The sequence below is a fragment of the Hippopotamus amphibius genome, chromosome 8, assembly GCF_030028045.1.
Source record: "Hippopotamus amphibius kiboko isolate mHipAmp2 chromosome 8, mHipAmp2.hap2, whole genome shotgun sequence".
Taxonomy (NCBI): domain Eukaryota; kingdom Metazoa; phylum Chordata; class Mammalia; order Artiodactyla; family Hippopotamidae; genus Hippopotamus; species Hippopotamus amphibius.
This window is the reverse complement of record NC_080193.1, coordinates 18,005,174-18,026,165: the sequence shown is the minus strand read 5'-3', so window position 1 is coordinate 18,026,165 and position 20,992 is coordinate 18,005,174. Positions and strand designations below refer to the sequence as shown.

The 20,992-nt window shown below is 47.7% G+C and overlaps 1 protein-coding gene across 1 annotated transcript in view; it reads left to right on the top strand.

Annotated features, from left to right (window-relative positions):
• The window catches only part of CUX2 (cut like homeobox 2), a 255,122-nt gene that overhangs the window by 191,567 nt on the left and 42,563 nt on the right, over positions 1-20,992 (top strand). The window contains exon 4 of the mRNA XM_057747176.1: positions 2,615-2,693. Coding sequence (XP_057603159.1) covers positions 2,615-2,693 — 79 coding nt within the window. The remainder of the gene's footprint in view (positions 1-2,614; positions 2,694-20,992) is intronic.

Sequence of the window (20,992 nt, the reverse complement as noted above, 5' to 3'; positions counted from 1 at the left end):
TTGCCTCCTCCTCACAGCACTCTGCAGACGCCAGTGTTCGCATCACCTCCTCCTGTGTTATGGTTCCTCTTTGGCGTAGCTGTGTCTCCCACGCAGCTGTGAGTCCCCAGAGCAGAAACTGTCTCGTACATCTCAGCAAGAGTAAAAATCTTTCCCTAGAACATTCTTTCTGTCCATCACCATCTTCCCCGTCTGGGGAGATAGTTCCTGATGTCCCTTCCACCCATCAAACTGGGTCAGTCTCCCCGCAACTTACTCTCAAGCCTCCCCTGTATGTTTCCTTGAAGCAGTTTAGCACGTGTCATTAATGAATTATCTGGGGAATCTGCGTTCCCATCGGTCTCCCCTCTGGACTGTGAGTCCCTTAAGGGTGGGGCTTGAGGCTGCATTATTCATCGCTGAGTTCTCAGCTCACAGTGCATGGCACATGGCAGGTGCTCAGGAAACATTTGTTGAATGAATGAGAGACTGTCACTCTGGAAAGTAAGCGACCTGAGACTGCTCTCAGTATAACAAGAGCACTTAAAGAGCTTTTGTAACTGACCTTTTTAAAATCACTTGCTCAACATCCACCATACACTTCTCTCCACCTCTCTTGAATAACAAATTCTCTGTGGACCTGGTAAAACCCTCAAGCCGTTATGTCCAATAGAAATATAATGTGATCCACAGATGTTCTTTTACATTTTGTCGTACCTACATTTTAAAAAGTAAAAGGAAACAGGTGAAATGAATTTTAATAATATATTGTATTTAGCCCAACATACCCCAACTTTTATCACTTCAACATGTAATCAATGTAAGAATAGCTGATGAGCTATTGTACATTCTCTCTTTTTGAACTAAGTCTTTGAAATCTGGTGCATATTTTGCACTCACAGCACATCTGGATTTGGACTCGCCACGTTTCAAGTGCTTAGTACCCGCATGAGGCTCATGGCTGCCATCTTGGAAGCTGGAGAGAAACCGCTATGGTTTTTAAATTCTTCTTCCCAGAGTGCACTGCTGTGTGTGTGGAGGTGAGGCTTTCCTCAGGTGGTCTTCGTAGGACACCAGAGATGAGCACAACTGAAGTTTTTCAGCCAGCACTGGGCAGAACCTGTCCCCACAACAAGCAAGAAGGAAGGGGTTGATCATACCAACAGGTGACATGCTTATGGAGCTAAATGCATGCCAGGAGTTTTGCAAAGGGCTTTACATTGTGTCAAGTCATTTGATCCTCTAGTGACACTTTGAGGGAGGGGATCATATTATTATCCCCATTTTACAGATGGGGAAGTAGAGGCACACAGATTGAAATGACCCACCTGTTCAAGGACACACAGATAATAAGTGGCTGAGCTGGGATTTGAACCCAGGCAGCCTGGCTCCAGGACCTGTGCCTCAGTCGGTCACCTCTGTGAGGTGTCACTGTCTCAGAATTGGACCCTGCTATTTCTCCATGATGGTGTCACAAACAGAACCTAGAGTCAGTGCTACCCACTTGAATTTGTTCATTCAACAAATTATGTTAAGCCCCTTCTGTGCACCAGACCACACGCTCACAGAGCTTACTTTGAAGGGAGGAAGTCAATAACAGACACTCCCCCAAATGGTATCACTGGGATTCATAGGAAAAGCCCAGTTCTGAAAGAGGGCGTTGACAAGTAGATGCTCTGATAGAGTCATTGTTTAGGAAGTTGGCACCAGAGGGAGAGGTATGTCAGTGCCAGGGAGAATAAAGCTCCGTTCCAGTCCAAAGGGGGATGCCCAGCCCAGTGTGTCCTTGAGGCGGTAGGGATGGCGACCTGTGGGTACCAGGAGCTTGGTCCAGCAGTATGTCAGGAAGGCCCAGGGCTATGCCAAGGGGACTGACCACTAAGAGCCAGCACCAAGGAAGCTGTGAGGCCAGAGCTCAGAATTCACAGCCAGGAGCAGAGGGTTGAGATGGTCCTTAGCCCCAGAAACACGTCTTTTGGAATCTCACGGCAGAACAAAAAAAGTCCATGAGCAAGAGAACAAGTGCGTGAAAGTAGCTCCTCACCACTGGTCATACAGTCGTTGGTGTATTCATCAGGCAAGAAGCATTTATTGAGCACCTTTGGTATACCAGGAACTGTTTCATATAACTATCACTCTTGACATTTATTGCAATTGATATCTTACTAGAGATTTAACAGTTTCTCTTTAATTTTCAGTGGCAAGAAACATTCTCCAGGTGTGTCCCACCTTCCCACAAAACATGTCATATTTGAATCTCCAACATTGCCTTTTAATAACAGGAATAGTAGTAACAGCTGTTAATAGCCTGTTGTGTGCCAGGCCCTGTGCTAAGCACTTATATACAGCTTCATTTAATCCTCGCAACAGGCTTAGGAGGTAACTTCTATTATTTACCCCCATTTTACAGATGAGGAAACTGAGGATCAGAGAGGGGCAGTGACTTGCCCAAGGTCACACAACCAGAAGCAGTGGAGCTGGGACTTGAACCCAGACTTTCTGCTCCATACTTTTAACCTTCATTTCCCTTCTTCCTCCCCCCAGTCCCATGTTTGCACGTGTAGAACATGATCAAATTGCTTGTAGACTCAGATGCCATGGTCACACGTGATTCTTTCTCTTGTTGTTTCCAAAGGTGGTGGCTCTTAGTAAGAGAAGTCAGGAGGCCGAAGCCGCTTTCCTGAGTGTTTACAAGCAATTAATTGAAGCACCAGGTAAGAAATGCTTGGGCTCCACAATTGAATAATTAACAAAGAGAAACTGCTGTTAGGACCATTACAAGGGGCCTTCTCTCAGTGGGATCTGGGGACAGGCCAAGACTCCCAGGTGAGGCCAGGCCCTCCATGGGTAGGAGCTGTGGGGACTGAGGGGGTCTACAGCCAGTCTGGTGTCATGTGTCCCCACACGACTCCTCCATCTTACCCTACTGCCTCCCCTGCTGTTTCCTCTAACATGGCACGGCCAACCAACCTCAAAAACTGGATGCTCCGCAAAAACTAAACCCAAAAGAGCACATACTGTATGACTCCATTTACATAAAATATGAAGTCAGGCAAAAACTGATGTCAGCACTACTCACAACGGCTGAAAGAGGGAAACAACCCAAATGTCCGTCAGTGGATGAATAAATAAATGTGGTTTACCCATCCCGTGGAATATTATTTAGCCATAAAAAGGAATGAAGTACTAACACATGCTACAGAGTGGATGAACCTTAAAAACATGCTGAGTGAAAGAAGCCAGCTACAAAAGGTCACATAGTTTATGATTCCATTTATATGAAGTGCCCAAAATAGGCAAATCTATAGAGACAGAAATCAGATTGGCAATTACCAATCTGGGGACAGGAGAGAATGGGGAGTGAGTGCTTAATGGGTCTGAGGTTTCCTTTCAGTGGGGTAAAAAGTGTTCTGGGGCTAGATAGCAGTGGTGGTTGCACAACATCATAAATATACTAACTGCCACTGAATTGTTCACTTTAAAATGGTAACTTTTGCCTTACAGAATTTCACCTAAAAAAAAAAAGACACCTGTGCTGTTAGAAGTCAAGAGAGTGGTTTTTCTTGGTGGGGGGCCTTTGGGGGCTGGAGATGTTGCTTCTTGATCGGGGTATGGATTACAAAGATATGATCAACTTGAGAACCTTCAACTGTGTACCTAAATATGTAGATAAGTTTCTGCAAAAGGTTTCCCTTTTTTAAAATGGCCCATCGTCTGCAGCTTTTTCATTTATTGACCTAGAAGTGGGAACCCAGAATGTAGTGATTTGCTTAATAATGGTGGAGCTGGGAGGAGACCCCACTGTGCTAACTCTCTCCACCCAGACAGCCCCTCTAATCCATTCCCAGTACTTCCACGCAGCTGCAGGAATTAGTGCTATCAGGGGTGATTGGGGCTGGGGGGTTATGAAGAAAATGAGATCCCACTCTAGCCTGAGCCAGGGAGAAGGCAAAGTCATTTATATATATATATATATATTTTTTTTTTTAATGTTTACTTATTTATTTAATTTATTGGCTGCGTTGGGTCTTCATTGCTGCACGTGGGCTTTCTCTAGTTGATGCGAGCGGGGGCTGTTCTTCATTGTGGTGCACGGGCTCCTCATTGTAGTGGCTTCTCTTGTTGCCGAGCACAGGCTCTAGGTGCATGGGCTTCAGTAGTTGCGGCACATGAGCTCAATAGTTGTGGCTCACGGGCTGTAGAGCACAGGCTCAATAGTTGCAGGGCACGAGCTTAGTTGCTCCGCGGCATATGGAATCTTCCCAGAGCCGGGCTTCAACCCGTGTCCCCTGCATTGGCAGGCAGATTCTTAACCACTGTGCCACCAGGAAAGTCCAAAGTCATTTATATTTGACATCAAGGTAGTTTGCAAGATCTTTGTGCACGAGATGGGAAAGTCCCTCGTCCTGTCTTGGGCAATTGTGGTGGTTTAAATAGTGTCCTCCCAAAATTTATGTCCACTCTGAACCTCATAGTGTGACCTCATTTGGAAACAGGGTTGTTGCAGATGTAATTAGTTAAGGATCTTGAGATGAGATCATCTTGGACTTAGGGAGAACCCTATATCTGATGATGGGTGTCCTTATAAGAAGAGGAGAGGGAGTTTTGAGACGCAGACACAGGGAATAGGGCCATGTGAGGACAGAGGCAGAGGTTGGAGTGGTGTGACTACAAGCCAAGGAATGCCTGAGACCACCAGGAGCTGAAAGAGGCAGGGAAGGCTCCTCTGCTAGAGCCTTCAGAAGGAGCACAGCCCTGGCAGCACCTTGGGAGCACTCTTCTTTACATCTTCCAGCTTCTGATGGCTCCAGGTGTCCCTTGGCTTGTGGCTGCATCACTCTCATCACTGCCTCTGTCTGCACATGGCCTTCTTCCCTCTGTCTGTGTCCCAAATCCCCCTCTCCGTCCTCTTATAAGGACACTGGTCTCTTACAAGGACACTGGATTTAGGCCCCATCCAGATACTCCAGGATGATCTTATCTCGAGATCCTTAACTACATTTGCAAAAGACCCTTTTTCCAAAAAAGGTCACATTTACAGGTTCTGGGCGTTAGGATGTGGATGTATATTTTGGGGTCACCATTCAGCCCACTTACAGAGGCATCTGCAGACTCGACTCACTGCTCCAGTCCCGTGCTCTGCCCTGACTCTGCACTCGCAGGAAGGCAGCATGGCCACATGGCTTTTCTCAATCAGAATGCTTTGGTGGCATGAATAGCTGGAACCAGACAGCACAGCCCTCCAGGCTCTGTGCCTCCCCCCACAAGGACATGTCCCGATGGCATGGGGCCAGGACAGCTGTGTCTGCTGCCCTGGTCGTTATCACCCTTATTGAGGACCACACCAGGCACGTGGCCGAGAGGCCAAGAGGCCACCCTGTTCCTTTGCAGCCTTTTTGCTTATGATGTCTCCACCCATATCAGAGCTCTCTGGAAAAAAATTTGAAAAAATACACCCTCTTATTTCCCACTTCTTTCAGTCCTTTGGGTTGCACAGTCTCAGCAGCGAATGACATCAGAGGGTGACCCAATGCAGACCCCAAAGATACCTCCCAGGAGTCCACACGCCCAGCTCCCCCACTGAGCCTCGTGGTACCTCTCCTGTAGCACCAGGGGGCAGCACTGAGATGGGCTTGTGTTTCCAGGCTCAGACCCCAGTTCAAATCCTGCCTATACCACTTACTCACTGGGTAACTGTGGACGAACGAATTCACCTTCCTGAGCGTCAGTCTTTTCTGTAAATTGGGAATAATATCAGAGCCCACCTCATACAGTCATCAGGAGACTTCAGTGTGCATGGCACATAGCGGCACTTGCTAAGTGTTAACCGTCCTCATCATCATCTGTGTGTCCCTAGGACAAGTGAAATTCCCCAAGCCTGGGACTGAGTCATACTGAATTTGTGTACCCTGAATCCAGTACACAGTAGGCACCTAATAATTATTTGTTGAGTGAAGTGGAAATAGGATTCAGACGCAAAAAGGGGGAGAAGGATTACTGGAATGAAAAGGTACTTTTTTCAACTAGCACCTTCTGCTTGTCACGTGTTTGTCTACTCAGATGGCATTTATTGAGTGCCTGCTGTGTGCCCGGCACTCTCTAGACACTGGGAACATAGTCGTGAACCTGCCGATGTAGACACGGGCCCAGCCTTCAGGGAACTTGCATTCTGATGGCAGAGGTAAACAGGTCACCAAATAACCTATTATCTCAAACCCATGGGAGCGTTTGGGGGTGAGGATGGGCCTATAGCCTCCACTTGGAAAACAGCATAATCTCTTGGGTTCACTATGGGACCCTCACCTTTCTGGAAATGTGTCTGTTAACACGTGAGGCCAGAACTGCAGTGTCAGTCAGGGACCGTGAGAGCTCCCAAGATGGGCATGGAACTTCCTGGAAGGTTCTCATGCCCTCTTGCCCCTCTCCCCAAAGGGTCATTCCAAGCCTGCTGCTGACTCCACGTGTCTGATTTCCCAACTCTACTCCCCAGAAATGGGGGGGTGGGAGGGATGTACATCCCCAGCTGTCACCGAGTTAGAGAACGAGGAGCCTTAACTGATGGAGACATACCATACGAACAGCCCCTTCAGGGCTCTAATTCATTTTCAAGACATTTAAGAATAACAAAATGTTTTAATGATTTCTTAGGGGAATTAGGAAGACATATTTTTGTTCTCATTAAATTTTATCCTCAGACACAAGAACCAAATGTCAGATGTGTTGTTGGTGCTCAGAGCTTCCCTGCTCACTGTCCCCGCCACACACACCACCCCAACCCCCTCCATAAAAATAACACTCCTGGAAAATTTGCCAGGATGCACACTCCCCTGTTTTTATATTTCTTGACAGGCAAATTATTTGTCGAAATACCAACCCCCCCACACATCCCCCCCGAAGCCACACAAGTCCTGATTCAACATTTTTGTTTTGAGTGACTGCTGCCAACACAAATCTTTGGCAGAGAATGCGATATAGCGTGATTGCTCAGCAAGTATTTTGATAAGTGTGCAGCCTGTATGTCTGTAATTACGAAAGAAAACCGTAAATCTTTTGGATATTGTTCACACAGATGTGGCGTGAAGTGAGAAAAAAAAGCAGTAAAACGTGTTAAAAGCATAATTAATGTCATTGTTGTGGAGGATGATTTGATTTAAACCTTTCTGACTTCTGTACCGGTGACGGCTGATTTCTTGATCGCACTCATAGAGTCGCTAGGTACCGACCCAAGCTTCAGAGAGCTAACTTATTAACTGAGTGATTAGTTAAAAGCGAAAAAAGAGAAAAAATTTAAAAAGAAAACAAGGAAAGAGCGAGTAAGAGGGCAGGCAGAGGAACACTGCTGAAGAGAAGAGAGAGGTGAGTGCCCCAAAATGTTTTTTTCTTTTGCTTTATTTTGGTTTTTTAAAATCTGATGCAGGGGATGGCGACTCCTGACAGACGCTTCTCTCCTTGCTCCTTCTTTCAGGAGGCAGGGCTGGGCAGCTTAGGTGATCGAGCTGTAGCATCAGACCCAGTGAGGGGGGACTCTCACTTGGTGGTTTTGAGCCGTGTGACCTTGGGCAGGGGCCTGAACCTCTCTGAGCTCTGGTTTCTGTGTCTTTAGCAGAGGGATAATAGAACTTGCTCATCGGTCGACGTGAGGATTCTGTACCTGTGCATGAGAGCATTTGTCAGGGTTTGCTAATCAGCAGCCTACTGCAAGGCTGACATCAGGGTATAAGCTGCACGAGTCACACACATTGGCTGTGGATTTCATATGGCTCTGTCAGTTGTCAAGGCCGTGGGGTGAGAGGTTTAGGGAACAGGGTTACTGAATGTGCAGTAGGAAAATACTTTCCATTGTTTAGGATTTTAAAATTTTTCTCCACAATTATGAAAGTTGCATATGCCTATTGTCAAATTCAGCAAATACAGACATAGAAAGAAGGAGGGGGAAACTACCTATGAGAAAAGCAGTGGAAATATTTTGTTGTTTCTCTATCTGATCTTTTCCCCATGTACTTTTTCAAAATGGTCGTTCATTCTGCATGTATCATTTTCAATCCTGCTTCCTTTCACCCACTACAAGCATCTGTATTTCCCTGTGTGATTACACATTCTGAGTAACTTTGGTTCGTCTTGTGTGGCTGTATTGTAATTTACTAAACCCCATTCTCAACACTGGGTATTTGGGGTTCTTGGGAATGCACAGCATGTTGGTACTGCACTGTAGTTCTGAGAGTGAGGAATAAAACTTGGGAAGGAAAATGTATTGTAGCCATATATTGACCACAAACCCAGGAATAGTGGTCAGAAAGAATAAGAATTTTTTTCCTCCTTGTTGATTTATTTTGTACTCCGTTTATTATTTACACTAAATATCTTTTCATATGTTATGAACCACTCATATTTATTCTTTTGTGAATCACTGGTTCATGTATCCTTAGCCCATTTTTCTATCAGAGGGATCATTTTCTTATTGATTTGTAGTTGCTCTTTGTATATTAGGGATATTAATCTTTGTCCTGGTAAAATGTGTTTCATATCTTCTCCCCTAGTTTGCCTTTTGTTTCTTAACTTTGTTTACAATGTCTCTTGTATATGGTACGTGGCAGGCATTCAAAAAAATACTTGCATACAGTAGGAACTCTTACCAGACCTTTGCTTTATGGCTTCTGGATTTATTGTCATATTTTTAAAACTTCTTGGGACTTCCCTGGTGATCCAGTGCCTAAGACTCCACGTTCCCAATGCAGGAGGCCCTAGTTCTATCACTGGTCTGGGAACTAGATCCCACATGCCGCAACTTAAGAAACTGCATGCTGTAACTAAGATCCAGCGCAGCCAGATAAATAAATAAATAAATAAATATTTTTTAATAAAATCAAAACCTCTTCTCACCTGAAGGTTATAGGATTTTTGAAGTACATTTGTGATCTGAATTTTTAGAAATTTGTATCTTTGAGGCATCTGAAATATATGTTGATAGAAGTAGTGAGGGAGGTTATGAATTTAGCATTGTGTTTGTCCCACATGGCTAGTACTACCGCCATCTAGTGGATAAGCCACCTTCGCAGATACGGATTTTAGTGTAATGAGACCCGTTGTTGTCTCTGGCTGCCCTCACCTCCTTCCCTTCCTCCCTGTGTATGCCTCTGCCCGGTTGGTCCTGTTGGGGTCAGGGGAGCACAGAAGGGTAAAATAAAAGATTATTTAACCCATAAAAAAAGAAAAGTTTAATGATTGCAGATTTTCCCAAAGATGGTACGTAACTTCGAAAGGCATTGTCTCCCCATTTGCTGCCACGCCTTTGGCTCTGCCATTTCTTCTGCCCGGAGTGCCTTTTCCCCCAGCCAAGTGTCTGACTCTTACTTCTCCTGGCAGGTAAGGGTTGAAAGATGATTAAAGGAAAGCACCCAGCCTGATACTGGTACCTAGTGGGCGCTCAATAAACAGCTGCTCCCTTTCAGAAGGGATGATATGTATTTCAGTTGTGGCTTTTCATCAGCTCATTCTCTGAGCACCTGCTATGTGCTGATCCCTGTGGGAACTCAAACGTGAGTCCCACCCTGCTCTCAGTGTCCAGCAGAGGCCACATGACCCAAAGACAGATGGCCAGAACACCCAGCAGAAAAAAGTCCTCAAGATGGGAAAGCCAGGAAAGGTGCCTCAGGGAGAGCAGCCTTTGAATTTGATTTTAAATGATGAGCTACCATCCTTGTGGGGTGGTTTCTTGGGTGTTCCCTGTGTGTCAGGCAGTGCGCTCAGCCCCTTACAGAAAGGAGTTCACTTAGCCCCACTGCCCCCTTGGAGGTAGGTATTGGCATCCTGCCCTGCTGTGCAGCTGAGGCAATGCAGGCTCAGAGAGGTCGAGCCAATTGCCCAAGGTCACACAGCAGAGAGGTAGTGGAGCCTGAATCTTTACCCCTGGCTCCAAACCCAGATACAGGATTAATTTTAAAATTGAATGGGTTGGGGGACTTCCCTGGCAGTCCAGTGGTTAAGACTCCGTGCTCCCAATGCAGGGGGCCCAGGTTCAATCCCTGGTCAGGGAACTAAGATCTCGCATGCTGCACGGTGCGGCCAAAAAAGAAAAAAAAAATTGAAAGGGTTGGGACAGAACCATTAGAGATTTGACATCTAAACAGTGAAAAATAGCTAAGGATCTTCGCTGTCGGTAGGTTGAGAGATTCTAGGATGAGAGGATGATTCCTTTGCAGAAATGCAGATGTGTTAGCTGGAGGGAGAATATTAACCCTCACAGACAAGTACACCTGGTCCTCCTGGCCCAGAGCTCCAAAGGCTGGTACTTTTGTTGAGGAGAAATTGAGTCACAGAGCTCCAGATTCAGGGGGCAGAGCAAAGCCAGGAGGAGCACTAGCAGGACTCCAGGCTGAAGAACCCTCTCACAGAGTGGGGCCAGTCCCCGTTCTGCCGTCTTGCATCCTGTATCGTACCTATCTTCTCTGATCCTTAGTTTCCCCACTTGTGAGGTATGGATAATGATCTCACCTAGCTATAGGTCCATTGTGCGGGTTCAGTGGAAATGGAGAACACTTAGCAGGGTGCCTGGCACAGAATAGTAGCCCCAGGCAATTCGTTCAACAAACATTGAGCTCCTACTGTTTGCCAGGCACTCTACTCAACCCCAGAGGCACAGTGCTAAGCAAAACAGTGTCCCTGCCTGCCTGGAACTCTCTGTGCAGCTCAGTCTGTGGAAGCTTTATTTCTGTTAACGATGGACATGGGTTGCAGTCCCGGCTCTGCTGCTCCCTGGCTGGGTAACCTCGAGTAACTAGCTCTACCTCTCTGAACCTCTGTTTCCTCCGCTGGAAAAGCCCACTTACTTACGACACCTCTGGGAGGATTAAGCGAGGTGAAGAGTGTAAAATCCTAAACTGAGTGTCTGGCACATAGTAAATGCTCTGTAGACCAGTGGCTGCCGTTGCTATTGTTGGTGGTGTTACTATTACATCCCCACCCAGTGCCAAGAAGGAAGACCCTCTCGAGCCCCTCTGTCTGTACTTAAACCGGGAGACCCCAAAGCATCTGGCCCTGGCACTGGAGGGACGGGAAGGGGCACATGGCCCCCGTTTGCATACGAGGGTTGGGCATCCCATCTGCTATGGAAGAGTTAGGATTAAAGGATCAGAGTTAGGCTCGCTGCCGCCATCAGTAGCCGGAGCCTCCCGCCCGCGCCGGCGCCCGGCCCAGATGGAAGGAGGCTTCTGTCTCAGAGTTACTTTGGAGGGGCACACGCATACTTCTGCATATATGTGTTTCTAAACAGCCTCTCGGACAGCCTTTGCGGTTCCAGCTGTCCTAAAAAAAGCTCTGAGTGCTGCTTTCCTTCAGATGGACACAGGGGGAGGGATGAGACAGCTTTTCCTAAATTCACGTCGCGACTCTCCCCCCACAACCCATAGGCACTTTTTTTAAAAAAAAAACAACAGCATCAGCTAGTGGTGGAAGATGGAATAGATGATGTCCTAACCATCTCCTGCAGTGGCTTTGGAAAGCCTGGTGTGGGATTAAAACATTATAAATCCATTGGCAGTATTCTCTAGGGGTTTAGATCCAATGTAACCAAAATGAATTAGTCATTTTATTAAGCAATTTATGCATAAAGAGCAAGCTGATGGCTGTAAGACAAAGGCACTCCACTTCCCGAAGACGTTTCCCCTCCCCACATGCCCGTCAGGACCTGCCACCTCAGATGGTTCATATTTGATCTTCCGTGTCTGCCAACGTGCTCAATTAATCCAAAGGATTTGTAGTCAAACGCTTCTGATTTGGGGTCCCCTGTTTGGGGCTTTTTTATTCAGGTTGGATCTAAAGCTGTTTGATTCTTGCTGCCACTGCCCTTGTCTATATATCGACAGTCTGTACGTTGCAGGAGTGACGTGGGGGAAATAAAGTCCCGCTCACGGCTCTGGGCAGCCACGTGTCTCGGCTGAAAGGTTTCCGATGGAAGTGCTGAGTCCGGCAGAAACCCAGGTTCCTTGGCTCCAGACGAGGAGCTACAGGGATGTTCTGTCACTCCTCCTGACACTAGGATATGCGGCTTGCCAGGCGCTGGAAGGGGACACAGGTCACTTTGGAGACTGGGGGTCAGTGGGACCTGGCACTTCCCAAGTGGGGTCACCTGACATAGGGAGCATCCTCGATGTACCCAGCACAACACAGACTTTGAGCACATTGCGTACCAGGTATCACCTTTCTACTTCCTTCTAAATTAAGTCTTGGTCAGGTGCAAAAGCATCTTAAATGCCTACAGAACCTGTGAATTTCTCCTTTTAACCAAGGAAGAGCAGGCCTCAAGCTCAAGGTCTTGAGCCCTCAATGGGGGGGTAACTAAAATTTAGTAACATCAGTTTTCTTGATTTTTTTCTTTGTATTTATTTTTATGGTTAAAGCACCTTGTTTATGATACAGAATCCCAACAATCTATTTACAATAGTGAAACAAATATTCCTTGAAAATGTATTTAAATTAAAAACACTGGGTCACATAAGGACAAATGTCAAGTTGGTAATCTTTCGGGGGCAAGTGGTACGGCTGATGTTGTGACGTGAGTCACCAGCATCTGGCAGTTGGGCCACCCTGGGTTCAAATCCAGCTCCACCTTTTTCAGCAAGTGGCTTCCCTCTGCTGGGCTGCAGTTTTCTCATCTGGCAAATGGGGATGATAGTGCTGTTGTTGTGACGATTAAATGAGATGTAAATATATGCAAGGTACCTGGCATATGTCAGGGCATGGGGCTGGGGATGAAGAAATGTCAGTTCCCTGGAGCTTTTGGCTCAAAATTCTGGGCAGGCATCTCATCTGCTCTTTACCCCAGCTTCCTGGATATGGGTGCCCCATCTGCTCCAGAATGAATGGTTGCTGGAGTCAGGGGCATGAAGACCAGAAACTAGTGTTTGAAGGGCCAGAGCCTGCTCAGAACCCAGTCACCACCCACCAGCACCCAGACCAGCCTACAGGGAGGAGAGGTGAAGCTGGTACCCAGAATTACCTAGTCATCGCCAGCCTCTCTGAGCCTCACGTCCTCATCTGTAAAATGGGTCAGTTGTTGTGAAGATGAAACTAAGTTGTGTTTCTGGGGCAGTAACTCAGTGGGGATTGGTGAGGAGGGTCTGCCAACCTTTCTTGGCCTGATGGGGGCTGTTTCTCCTGGTGCTTCCTGGGTCTAGATTATTCTCTCTCAGCCCCCTGCTGGCTTCCTCATTTCCTTCAGGGCTTTGCTCAAATGTCACCTTCATGACCATGCTGCCTTAGTTAGCACGCTGTCCCCCAGCACATACCTCAGGCCTTTCTCTCCCCTGACCCTGCTTTGTTTTTGCTTCTTAGCCCCCTTACAGCTGTTGGTTTATTTGTCCTTTGTCCATATCTACCCTCTAGAATGTCCGCCCCAGGAAGTCAGGAATGTCCTCTTATTTACTGCTGTATCTCCAGGGACCAGAAACTTCCCTGGCACTAAGTAGATGCTCAGGAAATATCTGGCAGCTGAAGAAATGGTATCTGACACATATAGTAGGTGCTCAGTAAAAATGTACTGATGAGTAAATGACTGAATTAGAGACTGTATGGGTTTCCTTCTGCTGCTGTATTAGTGCTCCTGATCACTAACTTAGATGCTTAAAACAAGCCAAGCCACATTTATTGAGCACCTACTATGTGAAAGGCCTGGGGGGAGAAGGGGTGCTGAGGAATGAAAGCTAGATGCCTCCAGACCCATGTGACTCTCAGGTTCTCTGAGAAACCTTCCCAACATTTTAAAGATTTGCCGTCATTTCTGTCTCTTTCACTTTGTATTTGTAAGACTAGCCAGTGACGTTTAGATGGTGCATCAACTAATACCAGTTGGACAAAGTAAGCAGGAAGCCCTTGGATGTGCCCAGGTACCCCAGCCGAGCATTTTACCTATGCGTAACTTGGCAGAATCTTCCAGTCATCTGAATGCTAGTAATTTTTTTTCTGCCTAACTCAGTCCCCAGCAGCGTAGCTTGGGCCTCCATGCATTTCTCCCAGATGGGGAAGTTGGGAAGAAATGAGTTTACCCATGCACCATAAAGTCTGGGAATCCCGTGGGGAGTAAATAAGGAGTGGAATGTCAGAGCAGGGACCATACTCAACCCACAGCCTAGTTCCTCAGTAGCTGGAAAGGAAGAACATACAGGAGGATCAGAGCCCAGCATCTGCTGCTTCCTCTTGTAAAGCAGGCTTGTCTTCCTGGACAACTGGTGAAATGGGTGCAGCAGTCGAGAAGTAGGTTAGGCTTGAGTAAGGACTTCCTTCCCATGAGACTTGGAGTCTATAGCAGTTCCTTAGTCCGGCCTATCTCGTAGTTGGTATCCAGCCAGTTACCATGTATTATGGGTTGAATTGTGTGCCCACAAAAGTGTGTTGAAGTCCTAACCCTGGTTCCTGTGAATGTGACCTTATTTGGAAATAGTCTTTGCAGATGTGATCACAATAAGGGAAGGTCCTTAGGGTGAGACCCTAATCCAGTGTCACTGGTGTCCTTATAAAAAGAGGAGAGAGACACACAGAGAAGAGGGCTACATGATGACAGAGACAGAGACTGAAGTGATGCCACTTCAAACCAAGAAACTCCAAGGATTACCAGCAACACCAGAATCTAGGAGAAAGCATGGAACAGATCAAGAGAACATGGCTTTGCCAACACCTTGATTTTGGACTTCGGGCCTTCAGAGCACATACGATGTATTGGTTTTCTGGGCCTGCCATAGCAGATTCCCATAAACTGGGTGGTTTAAAACAATGGAAATTCATCCTCTCAGTTTTGGAGGCCAGAAGCCCAAAGTCAGGGTGTTGGCTGGTTGGTTCCTTTTGGAGGCGCACAGGGAGAGTCTGTTCCAGTCCTGTCTCCTAGCTTCCAGTGGTAGCCGGCCATCCTTGGCATGCCTTGGCTTCTAGACACATCATTTCAATCTCTGCCTCTGTCTTCACAGGGCCTTCCCTGTATGTCATCTATCTGTGTCCTCTCCTCTTATCGTAAGGACACCAGTCATTGGGTTAGTCAACCCTAATCCAGTCGACCTCATCTTAACTTGATTTCATCTGCAAAGACCCTGTTTTTAAATAAGGTCACATTCACAAGTTCTGGATGTACATGAATTCGGGGGAATTCTATTCAGCCTAGAACACCACACCCCAGCAGTTCTTCCTATCTACCTCTTGAGTCTGAGCACTTCACCCCACTCCTTCTGCCCCCACCCTGATCCCAGCATGGCTGCCTGGACTATTGCAGTAGCTTCCCATCTGGCTTACTCTATAGCCCATTTTTCACCCAGCAACTGGATGAGCCTCTGAAAAAGGTGAATTAGAACATGTCACTTCCTAATGCTCTTTTTTTTTAAAATAAATTCATTTATTTATTTTTGGCTTTGTTGGGTCTTTGTTGCTGTGCACAGGCTTTCTTTGGTTGTGGTGAGTGGGGACTACTCTCCATTGTGGTACATGGGCTTCTCAGTGCAGTGACTTCTCTTGTTGTGGAGCACGGGCTCTAGGTGCTTGGGCTTCAGTAGTTGTGGAGCATGTGCTCATTAGTTGTGGCTCTCAGGCTCTAGAGTGCAGGCTCAGTGGTTGTGGCACATGGGCTTAGTTGTTCAGTGGCACGTGGGATCTTCCCCACCCAGGGATCGAACCCACGCCCTCTGCATTGGCAGGCAGATTCTTAACCACTGCGCCACCAGGGAAGTCCCCTAATGCTCTGAAGATAAATCCTATCCCCATCCATATTATTTGACTGGGATGTCAGCTACACATAGATAGGACCACTACTCTGCCCGCCACAGACAGATACTCAACAAACTCTTGCTGCATGAAGTAGGTGCATGGACTCATAGGACCCGCTGTGAGCTCTGCCCACTTTAGACTCACCACCATGGAATGTACCAGCACCTCAGCATGGGCTTCATACCCACAGTCTAGCTGCAGCTCCATAGGGGAGGCACTATGACTATCCCCATTTTACAGACCAGGAAACTGAGGCTCTGAGAGGCAAAAAAGTAATCCCATGTTGGTTTGGGTCCTCTGGAAGCATTCACATGCCAGGATGGCATTAGATGTGCAAGAGATTTATTGGGGAAGATGCCTGTGAAGAATGAAGGAGAGGGAGAAGAGGAGACCGGGAGAGCCTTCACATGGTGATGCTGGTCTGATACCTGGGAAGGGAGAGGGGAAAGAAAGGAGGGTTGGTAGGAGGAACCTCAAACTACAGTGCAGATCTGGAAATGTCTCAGCCAGGCTAACGAGAGCCCCAAAGCAGGGTGCACTAGTCTGCTTAGGCTGCTGTGAGAAAACACCACAAACTAGGTGGCTTAAACAACGGAATTTTATTTCTCACAGTTCTGGAGGTTGGAAGTCCAAGATCAGGGTACCAGCAGAGTTGGTTTCTGGTGAGAGCTCTTCTACTGGCTTGCAGATGGCTGCCTTCTTACTGTGTCCCCGCATGGCCTTTCCTTTCTGCATGTGCAGAGAGAGAAAGCTCTGGTGTTGCTTCCTCTTCTTATAAGGACACCAGTCCTATCAGATCGGGCCCCACTCTTTTTTTTTTATAAGTGTATCCTTCCTATATTGGTCTTTACTACTTCTATCTTTTTATAAATTTATTTTATTATTTATTTTTATTTATTGACTGCATTAGGTCAATGTATTGGCTGTGCAGGCTTTCTGTAGTTGCAGAGAGCGGGGGCTATGCTTCATTGTGGTGTGCAGGCTTCTCATTACGGTGGCTTCTCTTGTTGCAGAGCACAGGCTCTAGGCTCGCGGGCTTCAGTAGTTGTGGCTCACGGGCTCTAGAGCACAGGCTCAGTAGTTGTGACTCATAGGCTTAGTTGCTCTGTGGCATGTGGGATCTTTCCGGACCAGGGCTTGAACCCATGTCCCCTGCATTGGCAGGCAGATTCTTAACCACTGCACCACCAGGGAAGCCCTGGGCCCCATGCTTAATGACCTCATTGAACCTTAATTACTTCCTTAAAGCTCTGTCTCCAGATACAGTCGCATCAGGGGTTAGAGCTTCAACCAGGTTGCCATTTCCCACATCAGCAGAAGTGGCCCAGCCCTACTGCCCCTGTCGTGCTCATTCATTGGCTGGGAGCAGGCCGGGGCAAGTGTGACCTCCAAACAAACACTACAGTGTATCCAGTGTATCAGAAGGTACAGCACCTGGAGAGTGTCACCAACTCCTCGCAGGACATTCTCTCTTGAAGGGAGAGCTGGGTGGCACATCCCATGCTGCCACAAGTCTTAAGAATAAGGGCAACACTCACTTACAGTCTGTTAGGGGCCAGGCACTGTCACAGGGGCTCAGCTCACTCATGGAATCCCTGCACAGCCCTCTACAATATGTCCTGTTGTTATCCCCCTTTTACTGATGGGGAAACCAAGGCTCGGGGGGCCTAAGTGACTTTCCCTGAAGTTCTCGCAGCCAGGATTTGACCATCAGCCTCCCAGCCTATCCCTCTCCCCCTTTATCTGAATTTGGAGGATTCACAACGCTCAAACCTCGAGTGTCAAGTTCAGCTGTGAAGGTGTTTAATAATCACCCTCTTTGAGCATCCCAACTCCAAGGAATAGGCCCAGGGCGAAAAGCACTCACTTTGGCAGGATCACACCCCTGTCTGGTGACATCCAAAGTTGACCGAATGTGTGCCTGAGGTATACTTGCAACAGAAATGTGAATGTGGAGCCCAGAGAAGTCTGATGCTTTGTCCAAGGTCACACAGCAAGCCCATGGCAAGGCCAAGAACAGAGCCCTCATTCTCATGCTTCTGGCCTAATAATCCCCCATGCCCTGCCTCAAGGCAGCTTGGCCCACTGCAAAGAGTCAGCAGGCACCCTGGGTTCAATCCTGCCCCTGCCACTTCTGAGCTAGGCGACCTTGGGCACATGGGCCTTCATTTCCTTGTCTGAAAAATGGAAATAGCAGCATCTACCTTATTGGGCCTCACCTTGGGGAAGTGATTTTGCCCCCCTGTGCCTCAGTTTCTCCATCTGTAAAATAGGAACTCAACAGCCCTACCTAACAGTGTCGTGGGGAAGATTGCATAAATTCTAATCCATTTAAAGTGCTCTGGCTGTTAGAATTCGGCCACAGCCTGACTTTGGCTGAGTCATCTGAATCTCCCCTCACTTTCTCTCTCAAATTGGGGATCCAGGAGGAGGCACAGTGTGCGAAGAAGAGGTGCAAGGGCCCACCTTGGCCCTACCACCAACTCACTGGCAGACTTAAGGGAAGTCACAGGACCCCACTTTTCCCCAACTGTGCACTGAGGTGGGGGTGTTGGACAATTGACAAATTGTTCCTCTTTGGTGTGACTTTCTAAGCTGGAACGTTTGAGCCCCTGAGTGGAATCTCCCAGGCACTGATGAGAGTATATGAGGCCTTAGCCTGTCCTGAGTCTCCGTGGAGTTTGCCATACAGACAGAGGCTCCTAGAATGCCACAGGACCAGGTGTGCTGCCCCCTCTCAGGGTAATGACAGCAGCCAACACTTCTCAAGCCCTATTATGCACCCAGCACTGTGCAAGTCTCTATACACATTCTCTCTTCCAGTCCTTGCAGCCCCATTTTATAGATAAGGAAACAGAGGCTTGGAGAGAAACACATGGCCCGTTTGGAGCTGGAGCTGAAACACCAGCAGTCCTTAAATCACGCTGCCTCTCTCAGTAATCTTTTTCAGTCTTCCCAATAGTAATTTCTGAGAAGTAGAAACTGTTATATTTTCCCACTTTTTAAATGGGGATACTGAGGCTCAAGTCCCCAGGGGATTTGGACCAGCACTGGACTTGAGGTTCTGAGAGTTTAACCACTACATTCTACCCTGTACCAACAAATGACGGCAAAGAGACAGAGCCTTGGAACCCACTGAACCAGTATTGAGTGTCCGCCCCCCTGCTTCTCCAGCCTCTCCAGGGGGCCATCTGAGGTCGGCTTCCCCTAGACAGAAAGCACAAGGCAGCAAGGAGTGTCTGCTGGGCCTCCGAGCAGAACAAACATCAATTCCTGATCCCTGGGAACGGGGTAAATGACATCCTTTTTCACCCGAGCATCATCTTTTGGCTTGGACAAGCTCCTGGCCAGCCAGCCCCTGAGCCACGAGCTGGGTCTTTTCCATCTCCCTGGAACCAGAGTGAGCCCTCCATGCCCGCTCTGAGCTGCAGCCTCCCGTGTTTATCTAACCTCCCTGACCCTGGCACGCGCTTGTCGCCTTTTTCTTCCTTTCTCAAAAACCAGAACACAATAGGAAGCGTTTCCTTGAACTTATTAAAAAATCCAGACTTGTAAATTAATTTGTCCATGTTGTACAAAGGCAGTGCAGATGGACTCATTAGCATGCACACAACAAATAATTATAGATGAATTTTTAGCTGGCCTGCCTAATGCGCTTGCTGGGTTAATTATGTCAATGTATAATTACATCAGCCCGGGGAGACATAATGGCATACCCCGCTGAGCAGACCCTGCCTAATGACGGGGCGTGGGGGGAGTGCTGACAGAGGAAAGACGGCAGCGGCGTTCCCGTGCACCTGCTTACCTCAACACAAACGCCCATTGTCCGAGTCTCCCACCACCTAAACAAACAGGCAGGAGGAATGGGATAAAATGCAGAGGTGGCCTTGTTCCAGCCAGACCTGAAGGCCCCCAAGTATAGGCTCTGCCCCGTTTCTTCCATCAGCAGATATTTACTGGGTTGGACTGTGGGTCAGGCTTCATTCAGCCATAAGGGGTCCAGTGGAGGAGCAAAAACAGATGCGGTCCCAGCCCTGCCTTGTGGAGTTTGCAGTCCTGCAGGTGTTAATTAGGTGCATTCACAAATCAATGAACATAGGAAGTGCAATGAGTGATGTGAAGGAAAGGGGCAGGCAGCTGGGAGAGCTCACACTGGAAGACTGACTGGTCAAGGAAGGCTTCCTGGAAGAACTGGCATTTGAATTGCTAAGACAGGTGAGCATTAACTAGCTAAAAGGGATAGGGAAGGACAGGGTGTTCCTGGCAGAGGCTCCTACCCGTACAAAGGCCCTGGAGCAGGAAGGTGCATCTGAGGGACTGAGAGAATAAGGCCAGTGTGGCTGGCACTGAGAAGGGAGGGAATAAAAGCGAGGGCTTCCATTTGTCCTAAGCTGACCAAGTGCCCGGCGCTGTGTTGAGTACTTTACGTGAATCTTCATCACAGGCACATGAGGTCAGTACTTTTATGGTGAGGCACAGAGAGGTGGTGCCATTTGCCAAGGTCACATCGCAATCCTAAGAAGCAAGTATGGATTAGACCAGGACCAGGGACGTCTGACTTCAGGGTCACACCAGCAGAGAGCAGTGGCCAAGCAGATGCTGGTGGGAGATCCCAGGGAGGGACCAAGGAGAGGGCTCTGGGGAATTTGAAAAAATGTGAACCAGACCAGACCCCTTCGTCTGAAGTGTGGAGGCCCTGGCTTTCTTGGGGCCCCGTGAATACCTACCTACCTGTGGCTACTGGGGTTGAAATATCCACACCACTGGGACAGGAAGCCTTTGTGGCATCAGAGAAAGAGATCCAGACTAGAGTCTCTCCTTCACTCTTCAGCAAGTCATCTGGCTTCTCTGAGCCTTCTCATCTGTGAAAACAAGTTAGATCCAAGCCAGCCTCCAGGGAATGCTGGGTGCATTGTGGGAACCTATTCCCAGGGACTGGTTTTGTAACCTGGAAGATGCTGTACCAACCTCCTGCCCTTGGTGGGGAGTTGCAGGGAGTTGCTGGAAGAAGAGGTGTTGGATTCAAGATCTGAAGGAAGAGGAAGTGCTTGCCAGGTGACAGGGTGGGAGAGGGGACAGAATTCCAGGTGGAAGGACCTGCAGTCTTCAATTTTAGCTATTGGTAAATTCAGAGATAGCTTATATCCAGGTGTATAACTCGCCCCCAGAAAAGCTGTTATTTAATCGACCACAAGTATCACAAATGATGGTGTGTTGGCCCAGATCCACTGAAAAGCATCCCAAGGATTATATGTGCAAGGATGCTATTAGG